At 39.8% G+C, this 14,047-nt stretch overlaps 1 protein-coding gene across 1 annotated transcript in view; it reads right to left on the reverse strand.

Annotated features, from left to right (window-relative positions):
• LOC120534504 (NACHT, LRR and PYD domains-containing protein 3-like) overlaps positions 1-14,047 on the reverse strand; it is a 76,496-nt gene that overhangs the window by 41,427 nt on the left and 21,022 nt on the right. Inside the window, 4 exon segments of the mRNA XM_039762106.1 lie at positions 1-814; positions 901-966; positions 3,854-4,028; positions 4,191-4,357. Of these exon segments, the coding sequence (XP_039618040.1) occupies positions 1-814; positions 901-966; positions 3,854-4,028; positions 4,191-4,357 (1,222 nt within the window).

Genomic DNA, 14,047 nt, shown 5'->3' on the forward strand with positions numbered 1-14,047 from the left:
CCTTTATCAGCATCACCAAAGAACTTCTTAAAGTACATCAGCCTTTGTTCAGGGAAGAACCCCAGGATCTCTGCAAATCGATCAACTCTTTCCATCTCCATGGCCTCCAAGGCTGTTGGTCTGGTTGTGATCAAAACTGTACAGCCTTTCAGTAATGTCCTTTTGATCAGGCTTGTGACCAGGATATGGACAGGAAAGTAGTCATCTGGGTTTGAGCAGAGCCTTTCCTGTGTGAAGTCCAGTTTATGTTTGTACTCATCAAGACCATCAAATATAAAGAGGAGAGATTCAGGTTTCTGCAGGATTTCTCTTAGTCTGGGGTCATTGAGATATTTATAGTGCCTCACAATCAACCTGGTCAGAGGCATCTGAGGTTCTGTCTCTGTGTCTAAGAGGTTGAGCTCCCTGAATTTAAACAGAAACACAAATGAAAATCTCTGGTACTGAGTGCCTCTGGCCCAGTCAAACATGATCTTCTGGACCATGGTGGTCTTCCCAATTCCAGCCACTCCACTAACTACTACCATGTGAGGGGCAGTCTCACTTCCTGGATTCCTCCTTAAAAGCTGTTCATTCCAGATTCGCTCACATTTCTCTTTTGTCCGCTCCTCCACCAGCTCTGCATGAATCTTCCCCATCTTCACAAGTTCATGGTGAGTCTCACTGTAGGTCTTTTTGTACTGACCAATGACCATCAGCTCTGTGTATCGAGTCTCAATGCTCACCGCACTGGTGCATGGATCACCAAGAGAAACCTGATCCTCTAGAGTTCTTGTAGATTCATAAACACTATCTCTGTGTATCTTGTAGAGATCTGAAAGTCAAAATGAATAAGTGAGTAAACTGAAGAGTAGAAGAATGGACAAGCTAATGACTAGAAACAGGAGATCAGTGGGTTACCTTTAATAAGAATATCAATGGGAAAAGGCTGGAGACTGGCCTGAATGACCTTCCAGAGGTCTGGTCCTGCAGAGACAACAAGAAACAGAGGAGACAATCACAGCAGTGAGAGATCAGATTAACGCAAGTTTAAGTTATTGTACTGTGCGGGATACCATCAGAAAAATAACATAAAACACTAAAAGAATGCTGCTAATGTGGATTTTGGAGCAGACCAGCAATGTGTATCCATGTTGTAAGGCTTGTAATTAATTGTCCAGGAATGAAGACCTGGGAGATGACAGACTAGACATATTTAGGCACAGCAGACATATTGTGTTTCTATTGTGCTGAACAAAACACAAGGTGTGATATTAGAGAAAACAAGAACTGTCTACTGAGGCCTCATGGGAACGATAAGCTTCATGTAAATTTGATGGTGAAACTTCTGAAAAAAACACAACATGGCTAAATATCCAGAGGGGGAATTAAATCTGGTAATTCCAGAATGATATAGAAAAGTGAAAATGAAGATGCAATTTTAATGTTTACACACATGGACCTGAAGGGGTGCTAAGAACAAATATATTACTGAACAACCAGATAATCTGTTGGTTTGTAAATTGGAGAACGGCAGTAGCCATGTGAAAATGGGCGATCATGAAAGGTTGCACTTAGGTAACAGTGGCATCCCAGTTTCTACATCATTATTGTGGCACCACAAAGTTTATTGTGTTTACTTTTCTTTCTCTTCTCTACTTGCTGCAATACATGTTTAGACTACTTGTGCCGTGAGAGGTTCTATGTATGTATGCTGCTAGACTGAAATGTCAGGGCCTCCATGGAGGATGTCGCGATTAATTAATGCGTTTAAAAAGGAACTCCGTTATACAGTTAGGAGGAAGACAAGAGAAGGAAGGCGTTCTGCATAAGTAATCATATTGTAATAACTGGACAGTACTGTGTCAGTAGCCATATCAGAATATTAGGAAACTGACGAAGTGGACTGAATACCAGCATATGGTTAAAGAAATACATGCATATCTGTGGGAAAGCATTTAGAACCTTTTTGACATCATGGATCAAACTAATGTGCCAGCAGGAGTTCATAGGAATGGTCATTGAGCTCATCTTCATTTTTACCTTTTTCTGTTTATATATATTTTTTGTGGGACCACTCGTCCTGGATGACGTTCTTTTTTTCCTTCAGCTGGCATTGGACTTTCTTCTTTGGTCTGCTGCACAATCTGGAACAGGATTTTGTTGTAATACAAAGAGTGAATCAGATGATTCAGGGTTTGTGTTTTGTGTAAGTGGCTCTGTGAATTATAAAGAGTTACAGTGGTGTGAAAAACTATTTGCCCCCTTCCTGATTTCTTATTCTTTTGCATGTTTGTCACACAAATTACCCCAAGAGCGCAGAGACGACTCATCCGAGAGGTCACAAAAGACCTCAAGACAATGTCTAAAGAACTGCAGGCCTCACTTGCCTCAATTAAGGTCAGTGTTCACGACTCCACCATAAGAAAGAGACTGGGCAAAAACGGCCTGCATGGCAGATTTCCAAGACGCAAACCACTGTTAAGCAAAAAGAACATTAGGGCCCGTCTCAATTTTGCTAAGAAACATCTCAATGATTGCCAAGACTTTTGGGAAAATACCTTGTGGACTGATGAGACAAAAGTTGAACTTTTTGGAAGGCAAATGTCCCGTTACTTCTGGCGTAAAAGGAACGCAGCAATTCAGAAAAAGAACATCATACCAACAGTAAAATATGGTGGTGATAGTGTGATGGTCTGGGGTTGTTTTGCTGCTTCAGGACCTGGAAGGCTTGCTGTGATAGATGGAACCATGAATTCTACTGTCTACCAAAAAATCTTGAAGGAGAATGTCCGGCCATCTGTCCGTCAACTCAAGCTGAAGCGATCTTGGGTGCTGCAACAGGACAATGACCCAAAACACACCAGCAAATCCACCTCTGAATGGCTGAAGAAAAACAAAATGAAGACTTTGGAGTGGCCTAGTCAAAGTCCTGACCTGAATCCAATTGAGATGCTATGGGATGACCTTAAAAAGGCGGTTCATGCTAGAAAACCCTCAAATAAAGCTGAATTACAACAATTCTGCAAAGATGAGTGGGCCAAAATTCCTCCAGAGCGCTGTAAAAGACTCATTGCAAGTTATCGCAAACGCTTGATTGCAGTTATTGCTGCTAAGGGTGGCCCAACCAGTTATTAGGTACAGGGGGCAATTACTTTTTCACACAGGGCCATGTAGGTTTGGATTTTTTTTTCTCGCTAAATAATAAAAACCATCATTTAAAAACTGCATTTTGTGTTTACTTGTGTTATATTTGACTAATGGTTAAATGTGTTTGATGATCAGAAACATTTTGTGTGACAAACATGCAAAAGAATAAGAAATCAGGAAGGGGGCAAATAGTTTTTCACACCACTGTATATGTAATGTGACACATGTTGCTTGTTACAACGTGATTGACAGAAACAATTGATTGATTGATTGATTGAGAAACATGATTGTGTATTCATTATTTGTGGTATAGGTGGATGGGGTTTAGGAACATATGTGTAAATGTATGAAATATGTATCTATTTGCAGGTTTAAATGAATTGGTTTGGCTTTGTAAAATTTGGAAGTTTTGTTTTTTTTATTTTTCAGTTTTTTAGTTCTGTTGTTGGCTGTTTTTTTATCCAAGAATCTCTATAAAGTTCTGAGAAAGAATCAAATTTACATAGATACAAACAAGATAAAATGAGAGGAATGGAAGGAAGTGTTGGCATTCACAGCTATCAAATAAGCATCTCCATGTCAATGGTGAACTTGACAGCAGTGTACCACAAAGGCCTGCAAACAGTAACATCATGTTTTGTGTTCCTGTATCTCTCCCTCCATTTCCCTTCCTTGTGTGCACACATTCAATTGCTCTTTGTCAGGTAAGACTCCATTAACTCACCGGCCTCTGTCACCTCTTCCAGTATTCTTGTCATGTTTGGTGATGGAAATCTCACAAGTTCTTCAGCCAGTGCCTCCCACAGGCTCACCAGTAATGTTTTGTCCTTCTTCATTATGTCACTGATGAAGGTCTCCACACCAGCATGACCCTCACATTTTTCTTTGGCTTTGAATCTCTGAAAGACAAGCAAGTGACCAGAGGATCAGCTTAGAGATGACCACTGAAAGAAGAAGTGGCAGTGCAGTCAGTCTTGTTTGATGATCACATAATAAAAGGAAGTTCTATTATGGATGGACAGGAAGTTTCAAAACAATTCTCCTGAGGGAGACCCACCTACCTTGGCCTCATCGTTGGTGAGGATGTTCTTGGTGACCAGGTTCTGCAGGATACTTGTGATGTCGTATTCAAACACGTAGGTCAAGTAGGGCTTGTAGTATTCTGTGATTTTGAGGAGATCCTCATGAGAGAATGTTTTTATAACATTAGGAAACTTCTGTGTCAAACCTGAATTAGAAATAGAAAAGACAAAAATGAAGAGCTGCAGGAGCAGTGGAGGCTCAGGGGTCACATGTCAGTCTGAGATGACCACTAGCTTGCCTCATCTATTTAATAATTAATATTAAGAATTCTTTACATTTATATAGCGCTTTTCTCAATACCTAAAGCACTTTTCAAGCACACACAGGGAGGTGTGCCCATGACGCAAGCCCATGATCTCCTTTCTGTTAAACAGCAGTAAGCAAGTATGAACAGTGGTCATCAAAGTTTATTTTGATGAACCATTTGTTAATTGTACAAGACCCAATGCTTTATGTCTTTTTCTTAAAGCCTGTGGCAGGAGACTGCACTTCTTCTGGATTTCTGACTCTTTTTTCTGGTGTGACCCTACCTTTTGTTTTTAAGTAGCACAACAGTCTGCAGACCCTCTTTCCAAACATTACTGATGAATCATCTTAAGTAAAACACCATTAACATACTCGGTACCTTCAGCAATTTTGATCAGATCCTATCCAAACTTGTGACCCTGAGCCACATGTATAAACAGTGCATATGCCCAAAATGTTGCATACACCCGTTTCCAAATTCACTTCGAGATGTATAAACACAGGATCTTTATAAACAAAAAGACTTATTTTCACATAAATACACACACACACACACACACACACACAAAACCCACAAAAGTTAAAAAGGAGTTGCAATCCAAGCAAACAGGTTCCAAGGAAAAATTCCTGCGGTGAGAGTCAGGTAGCCCTGACACTTGGAGAAGCGCCCAAAATACATGGTACATAGGAAGAAAAACTTAAATATTAGGAAACTACATAATCAATCGTATTAACATAAACAAAAAAAAAGAGTGAGATTTGAACTGCAGCCAAAGGAGGAACCCTGGATGAAATTTGAAACCAATGTGTGTCAGATATTACTTTTTAGGTTATATTCTGTGCAACATATGTATGTTTAGGGACCACATTACTATGGCTAATACTGTTTTCTCTTTCCTCCAGTCCAGTTGGAACAAGAAGACCATTGAAGAGGCCTAGCCACTCCCACAGCACCCCAAGTTGACCACACCCCTTCCATCCCTGATGCCATACATACAGTTGTCCCTAAAAGGATGGCATACATTTGGAACCCAAATGAAAGAAAGTTGTATACTGTATATCTGCCAAGCTGTAACCAACTGCTGAGAGAGCCCTTTCAGTTTGTTGTTGTTGTTTTTAATGTGCTGTTTTGTTTTTGTTTTATGAGTTTATGAAAAGGGTGATTTGACTGGTGCCCAAAGGATCTCTTTTTCTCACCCTCGGTCTGTTCCTCGGTCACACCTGGGAGATCTGTCTTTACACCAAAGCTAGTGAGTCCCCACATGTGGAGAATGGAGGAGTGAGGTGTTCTACCAGTATCATTCAGAATAAGTGCTTAAATGGATAGTGTGTGTGGGTGGGGGGGTGTTTCTGTGGGGGTTACGTTTAATGTGTGAGATTGGGTCAATGCATAATTTCGTAAGTACCGGTCAGTGCGAAATAATACATAATGTATCTTTTTTTGTTTACTTAGTATTGCTTAATCTTATTTGAGCTACATCATTTGTATGAAAACATGCTATATAAAAAATGTTGCTGTTCATATTTCAGCTTTCATATTTTTATGAATTATTTGGTAAATTTTATTATTTTTGTTTTCAATTGTACATTTTATTCACTTAAGAATATTTTTATTTTTATATATGAGATTAGCTATATTGTGTGTACTTCTTTAAATTATGTTTCTTGTATTCTGTGTGCAGAACCAAAGGGGACAGAGCCTCCTGACACTACTTCTGAGGAGCTGCCCCCGGTAGCAGTAGCAACAACTTTATTATGGCTTCTTTCAGCATTGAGGTTGTTTTTGTCTGGTGGCTTGTGCTTTTCATTTTGATTTTGAGTTTCTTGGTTTTTACCCCTTGTTGGTTAATTAATGTCCTATACTGGTTTATTGAATTTGGATTTATTCACGTTTTGCTTAAAAAAGAAAATGTATTTTGTTCCTTTTATTTCAGCTGGTGCCTGTATTTTCTGTGGGATATCTTGTAAATCATTATAATAAATATGTTTACATTAAGCAAACCATGTTTTGTTTTCTTGGTCAGAGGCTTTTCAGTTTTCCTTTGCCCTTTAAAAAATGTGTGCTGCCTTTTAAGTCTTTATTCTTCTTTTGGTTTTGTGTAGCCATAAGCCTGCAATTAGTGTTTAAGTCTAGGCGACTTGAAGTGGTGAGGTCTGGTCTGTTAGTTCAGACTTGTAATGGAACACAAGCATTGGTTTTTGAGGCTTAAGAACAGACAGGGTCACATTATCAAGAACTGCACAACAGGCATCTTTCTTTAAATTGAAATGTTTATTTGTTAGTGTCCACCAATTTGACTTGGGGTGTCACAATGGTGGATATCTCTCCTTGAAGCTAGATTCACTATTCGATTCTGTGTTGATTACTACACAATTTTAAGATACATAACAAGGTGAATCAATGACATTTGATGACATCTACTATATAAACTCACATTCCTATGCTTTACTATATTGCTTATGTGAAATTTGATAAACTGTATAGCTAGTCTATCCCTATGCATGGTTTATTATTTCTCTCAGAATTTATAAGTGCTATGGGTGGCCATTTCTTGTGTAACTAAGGTGTCTGGTACCTGTCGGGTTGTTAACAACATCAGCAATATCAACTTAGCTCTCATATTGCCCAAAATGACATAAGGAATGCCTCAATGGGCTTCAACAGAAATGTTTTAATTGACAGCCCATCCCCCAGCCTTGGCTGTCTAACACTAGAATTACCAAAGCCTACGAAAAAACTCGTAAACCTGGCCGACCTTAAATCCATTCGCACCTCTCTGTCAGAATCTTTTGTATTGTAAATTTTGTCGAAAAGCACAAGCAGCCTGCTATCCCATCCTCCCACCACAGCAGAAATGGCAAAACACTCTCCCAGCTCAAGCTTTGTTTATCTGGAAGTGAGGTACCGGGACCTGTATAGTATAAATAATACAAAGTATATCATTATTTGGAACACATGCATTTCATGTGTGTTCCATGTAAGTGTAGCATGACAGTAATGTTTTAACACATACCTAAATACCTTTTTTTTCATGTTTTAGTACTAACAACAAAAGTTTGACATGAAGTATATAATGTGTGAAGACTGAAGTCCAAACATCAAATAAGCACTTTCACAAAAGGTACAAGTATAACAAAACAAGTGCGCTTTTCAAGACTATAACCGAAGAAAAATCACGGTAGTGTACTTCGACTGCTTTAGTAGTACAGCGGTAAGAACTACTGACTCATAATCAATAGCTCGCGGGTTCAAGCCTTACCGCTCCACAAAATAAACATTTTGACTAGTGAGGTGCTATTGTTACTATTATACAATAAAAACATACATTTGATTTGATTCTGTAACAGCCGGTGGAAATGTATGGTGCTTTTAAAGGTTAGCAGTTTTTTTATCCAGTTTTACTCTCTCAGTTGCGTTCATGCTCCCCCTGATCTGACGCTGCCATTTTCAAATAAAGACGTGCTAAAACATAAGTGAACTCAGAAAAGATGAGGGTTCTACATCTGAGAAAGAGAACAGAGGCCCTTCCCGTAAGAAATGACCACTCACATAAAAGAACAACGCAGCTGCACCAGGCGTAAAGGCGAAAGATGGCACCGTCAGTCTGCCCCATACCTCTCCTTCAAAGAAAAAGCATGGCTTACAGAGCTCACCAAGGTAACGTGCAAAGTCCAGTTTGTGATTATGTTTTGTGATGGTCTTTATATAAAAACATTTATATGTTACTTATATAAAAGCCAGATTGAATGTTTTTTACCTCGATTTATTTATATATCTTCCTACAGCATAAAGTCACAAGTAGACTGTAGAGCTTCCTCTGTTTGATCGACACGGGCAAGCTGATAAAGTACATGTGTAATGAAGTGACTTTAGTTGCATGTGGAAGCTCCACACAACTGTTATTACGGTTCTGCCTTTGTTCAGAAACGGTTGCATAAACTGTATGACCTTAGTCTCGGAAAGTCTTTCTCTAGTGGGGCGAATAGGATCTTTTCCTGAATAAGATCAAATACAGTTGCGTAGGGTGCGACAGGAGCTTCCACTATAAGAGTGGAGAATTAGAGTCCTTCTACTGATTGATAAAGATGAAAGAAGGAATAATGATGTGTTTTCCAAGATTTTTTTTTTTTTTTTTACATTGGTCTAAAACATTGTTGAAATGGGTTCTTTTTTTTCTACTCAGCTGAATTTGAATTGAATGTGTTGAATTCCACTGCTGCCTTTATGTTTAAAAAGTATAAGGAGGATTAAAATGAATACATTTCACAGCAAATGGCATGAATTATTTTAAAAGGGCAAAAAGTGACTTAAAATCTTACAGTGTTCAGAGGATGGACATTTGACAGGCATCATTGGAAATTTTTATTAAATACATTGTAGATTTTCAATAATTTAAACCTGCAAGTAAAATAGAGAAGACACTGCCACCGAAACCAGCACCAACATCATTATCATTCACAATATAAAGAGCTGATCAATATAACCACTAATAATAAACACCAAAATATTTTTAACATCAAACTAAAGGAACAGTGTGATGCCAATCAAATATTTAAAGAAATGGAAATCAGTGAACATGGTGCTTAAATAAGCAGAAAGATCTTAATGCAAAGTAAGAAAAGCTCAAATGAAAGAGAATGAGAGACCATATGAAAAGAATGAAAGGTGAAAAAATGCTGCTTTTTTGTTTATAAGGTAGAATGTTAGAGAAAAAAATTGAGAATAATAAAATGGTATAAAAGAAAGTGTCTTCGGTACCATTTAAATTGTTAAAGCAATTGCTGAAAATACATTTTACACTTAAAATCAAAAATATCTTTGGTATACAGTGTGTAGAAAGGGGCCCGAGTTCTTCACTCCAATGCCTAAATTAGTATAATTTTAATTACTTTAATATTTTGAGTCTCGGGTCACTATGAACAAAACATTATTAATTAAGTATAGCAATACACTGGTCAGGTAATAACAAATAAATAAAGGTAGATTAAGTTACCTGTTACATTTGTTCCCAACTCAATGGTTTATACTAAACAAACTTATAGAAAAACACCAAGAAACTGGGTTATAAAACAATGGTAAACTCCCCTTTTAATTATAAACCAACAAAACACAAGTAATAAACTGGAAATAATCAAAAACTATATTACACTATTAATAATAAAAACACATTCACTCTTATCACACTATTTAAAACAAAACGTTGCAGGCCTGATTCGTAGCTTGTGAGCGTTGACAAAAATCATCGGTCCCTTCACTCCACCAGGAGCAACAAAACAAAATAAAAAGTACCCTACTTGGCAATGTGGTTATCAGTCCATCAAATCCTTCCGACCTCTCCTCCTTTATCCACGAGCAGGGAACCGCTGCTGAGCTAATCCTGAAAGCGTCTCCAAATAAACGAACGTCCACCAGAAGCGTGTTGAGCTGCGTTAGCTACTGCCTCTTCACCTTGCTACTTCTCCTCGCTGAGTTAACGAGTGGTTCATTGCCGGATAGACACTGCGAACGTCTAATCGAAATTCTCCGTTTATATCAGCAGTTCATATTCCAGCAAATTATCGTGCTGATAATTTGTCTCCCCAAACTTTCTGCTACACCAACTCGGCATCCTGCTCTCTCCTTCTTTTTTCTTTTTTTCTTCCCTCTCTCACGGTTCTTCCACCACCTTCCGTTCTTTCTACCCATCCGGTTATCAAAATAAAAGTCTGCATAACCAGGTAACGAACTGCTATACTAAAATGAACAGTTTAAAACATAACATTTACATTTTTTTACATCAGTAACTTATTTACGTAAATCACTTAGTTAAGCACATTTTTAACCTGGGCTACACCCTCCCCCTTTTAAATGTCTGGTGTCCCCAACAGACTTAACTATTTACTCATAATAATGGGTAAGGTGGCAAACATTCACATTTCTAACTGTTCCCAATTTTAATTACAACACCTCTGTGTATGATTGTAATAGGCTGATCTCTGCCTTTCCCTGGCTCATCATATGTTAACTTAACTACTGGTTTCACTGCTCTTTTGGGACGTGACTCAGTCTCTCTAAGTCTTCTGGAATTACTAGGACTTTCTGTCTCTTTTATAGCTGGTGCCCCAGTAGTGTCTGGGTCTTGTTCCGACTCTTCTTTACTGGAAAGACTGTCACATTCAGAAGCAGAATCCTGGCTAGACTCTTGTTCTCTTTCATTTAGGGGTTCTTCCTCAGAACCATTCTCCTCATGGCCCTCATCTGACTGTGACTGAGTAACCACTTCTTCTAAAACAACCGAGGATTCAGCAGAACTCCTTGGCTTTTGCTCCAAATTCCTTGATTGTGTATAATAGGGTCTACTAGGTTGACAGTATTCAGAGTCAGAGGATAAGTCTGAATCTTGGAACTCATGTGAGGTTTTCGGAACCTCTGGTATGATTCGCTTTCTTCTCTTATAAGTCTCATCTCTGGTGTCTGGCTTGACAGGAGAATCACTATCCACCTCTGTCCTTGGAAATCGTACAAGTTGTCCTATCGGGAGAATGTGGTCTCTGTGAATTGTTTTGATGTCTCCTTTTCCCCTTTCAGGTTTAACCCTATAGACAGGAAGATTGGGCATTTTTCCCATTACTGTGTATGGAACAGAACTCCATCGGGTTTGCAGTTTGTGTTTTCCCTTCAGCCCTAAGTTCCTAATTAAGACTCGGTCACCAATCTCCAGAGACTGGAACTCTTTTGTCATAGGCCCTTTTATTTCTTTGATGACTCTTATCAGCTGCCTCAGAGGCTAATTGGAAAGCCCTCTGCAAGTCTTCCTTCAACTTTGCAACATACACTGAGTGACTATCTCCCTTTCCTTCGGGAGATGTACCAAAACACACATCTACAGGAAGTCTGGCCTCTCTACCAAACATCAAAAAGTAGGGTGAATACCCTGTGGCATCACATCTTGTACTGTTGTAGGCATGGACCAAATATCCTACATGTTGGCTCCATTGTTGTTTCTTATTTTTACACAAAGTCCCTAACATGGAGAGTAAAGTTCTATTGAATCTTTCCGGCTGGGGATCTCCTCGGGTGATAGGGAGTAGTCCGTGACTTCCTAATTCCCATCATCTTTAAGAGATCTTTGATTACACGACTTTCAAAATCTCACCCCTGATCAGAATGGATTGTAGCAGGCAGGCCATAATGCACAAAGTACTTGTCAACTAGGATCTTTGCCACCGTATGTGCTTTCTGATTCTTTGTAGGGAAAGCCTGGGCATAGCGTGTGAAATGATCAGTGACCACTAAAACATTTCCCAGGCCCCTGGAGTCAGGTTCTATTGAGAGAAAGTCAATACATACAAGGTCCATTGGCCCAGTACTGGTGATCTGATGTAAAGGAGCTGCCTTTTGACAAGGGGATTTACGAAGAATACATTTGCCACAGTTCTTAACATGCTGCTCTGCATCTTTTGACATTTGGGCCAGAAAAATCTACTCCTCAACAAGTCAGTAGTTCGATCAATGCCAAGGTGTCCTAAATCATCATGCAATGACTTTAGCACAGTTTCACGAAACTCCTTTGGTAAAACAAGTTGTATGAATTGTTCACCTGAAGGTCGTTTGCTTCTCCGATGAAGTAAGCCATCCTTCAGGATCAGTTTGTCAGCTTCTCTTTTCAACTGAGCGAGCTCTGGACTATTAGTGGTATCCTCTGGCCAGGTCTGTTGCAGAATTGCTTGAATAGCAGGTCCAATCACATTATCAGCTCTCTGAGCCCGTAGAAGTTCTGGTTTTGACATGTGCTCCAGTGACTTCAATTCCAAGCGCATTGGGAATGCATAAATGTCAGGAACACAATCAGAGGATGCTCCCAACTGATCCACATACCTGGGTGGACTGTCTAAAGATTTGAAGAGGCAGACCCGTTGACAGATGGACTTCACCCTCCTGGGATATGGCCTCCCATTCGGTAATGTCAACATCATTTGGAAAGTTTCTAGAGAGAAGGTCAGCATCTATGTTGTGCTTACCAGGTCGGTACTGTACAGCAAAATTATATGTGGATAAGGCGCGCCATCTGTGTCCAACTGCATTTAGTTTTGCTGTTGTCAGCACGTAAGTCAAGGGATTGTTGTCCGTACGTACTGTGAATTTAGCCCCATACAGGTAATCATGGAATTTGTCCACAACAGCCCACTTGAGAGACAGGAACTCAAGCTGGTGTATCGGATAGTTCTTTTCAGATTGACTCAACTTCCTACTGGCAAATGCCACTGGTCTTAATCCTCAGGGTGTTCCTGGTAGAGAACAGCTCCAATTCCCTTTAAGCTAGCATCCACATGTAGGATATATGGCTTGTCAGGATCAGCAAATGCCAGCACAGGTGTATGGGTCAGACAATATATGATCTTATAGAATGCATCAGTACAAGACTGGTCCCATCTGTTGCCAAAGGGCTCCGACTCTCTCAGGTAGCTCTTGATAGGATCTTTGTTATGCTTTCGGCTCCTTTGTGTTGGGGCATAACCTTTTGTTAGTTCAGTTAGTGGCCGGACAATAGAAGCATAGTTGGCTATGAACCTCCTGTAATAACCACAAAAGCCTAAAAAGGATCTCAAGGTTTTCAGGTCAGTAGGCTGGGGCCAGGTGATAACGGCCTCAATCTTTTCTGGATCAGGAGAGACACCATCTGCTGACACAATGTGTCCAAGATACTTCACCTTGGACTGACAAAACTGACACTTATCAAGGGAGATCTTCAGACCAGCCTCTTCAAGTGGTCGAGCACTTTGAGAAGTCTCTCCTCATGTTCTTCCAAAGTCTTTCCGAAGATTATCAAATCATCCAGATACACAAGAACTTGGAGCAGGTTCATGTCACCAACTGTTTTTTCCATCAATCTTTGGAAAGTAGCAGGGGCTCCAGTTATTCCCTGGGGCATACGTTCAAACTGGAAAAACCCCAGGGGGCAGATGAATGCAGTCTTCTCCTTGTCTTCCTCAGCCATGGCTATTTGATAATAGCCACTCCTCAAATCAAGGACAGAAACCACTTGCTTCCAGACAAGGAATCCAATGCATCATCAATGCAAGGTGTTGTATACTGATCAGGCACTGTTCGGCTGTTCAGTAGTCTATAATCAATGCACATCCTTATAGTCCCATTTTTCTTTCTCACAATCACTATTGGTGAAGCATAGGGGCTGCGAGACTCTTTAATAATGCCCGCACATAGGAGCTCCTGGAGGTGCTTTCTCACATCATTGATGTCTGCAGGAGTGAGGCAGCGAGAACGCTGTCTAAATGGTTTGGGGTCAGATAGCCGAATGGTATGCTCTACCCCTTTAGCTAATCCCACATCCCAGTTATTCAAGGAGAAAACGTTGGGTCTTTTGGACAGCTTCTGCTTCAACCGTTCTTTCCACTCCTCTGAAACAGGTGAGTCCCCAAAATTAATCTGGCTGACATCCAAACTTGCTGATGGTGTCTTTTCAGGAGGGACAGCAGTAACACTTTCAGTGAGATACATATGTCCCATGACTGTTCCCACTGGTATGATCGCCTCCCTAATTGACTGGTTCTGGATCAAAATTCGGAAACTGTTAACATTCACTTCATG

The sequence above is a fragment of the Polypterus senegalus genome, chromosome 8 (assembly GCF_016835505.1).
Source record: "Polypterus senegalus isolate Bchr_013 chromosome 8, ASM1683550v1, whole genome shotgun sequence".
NCBI classification, from domain to species: domain Eukaryota; kingdom Metazoa; phylum Chordata; class Cladistia; order Polypteriformes; family Polypteridae; genus Polypterus; species Polypterus senegalus.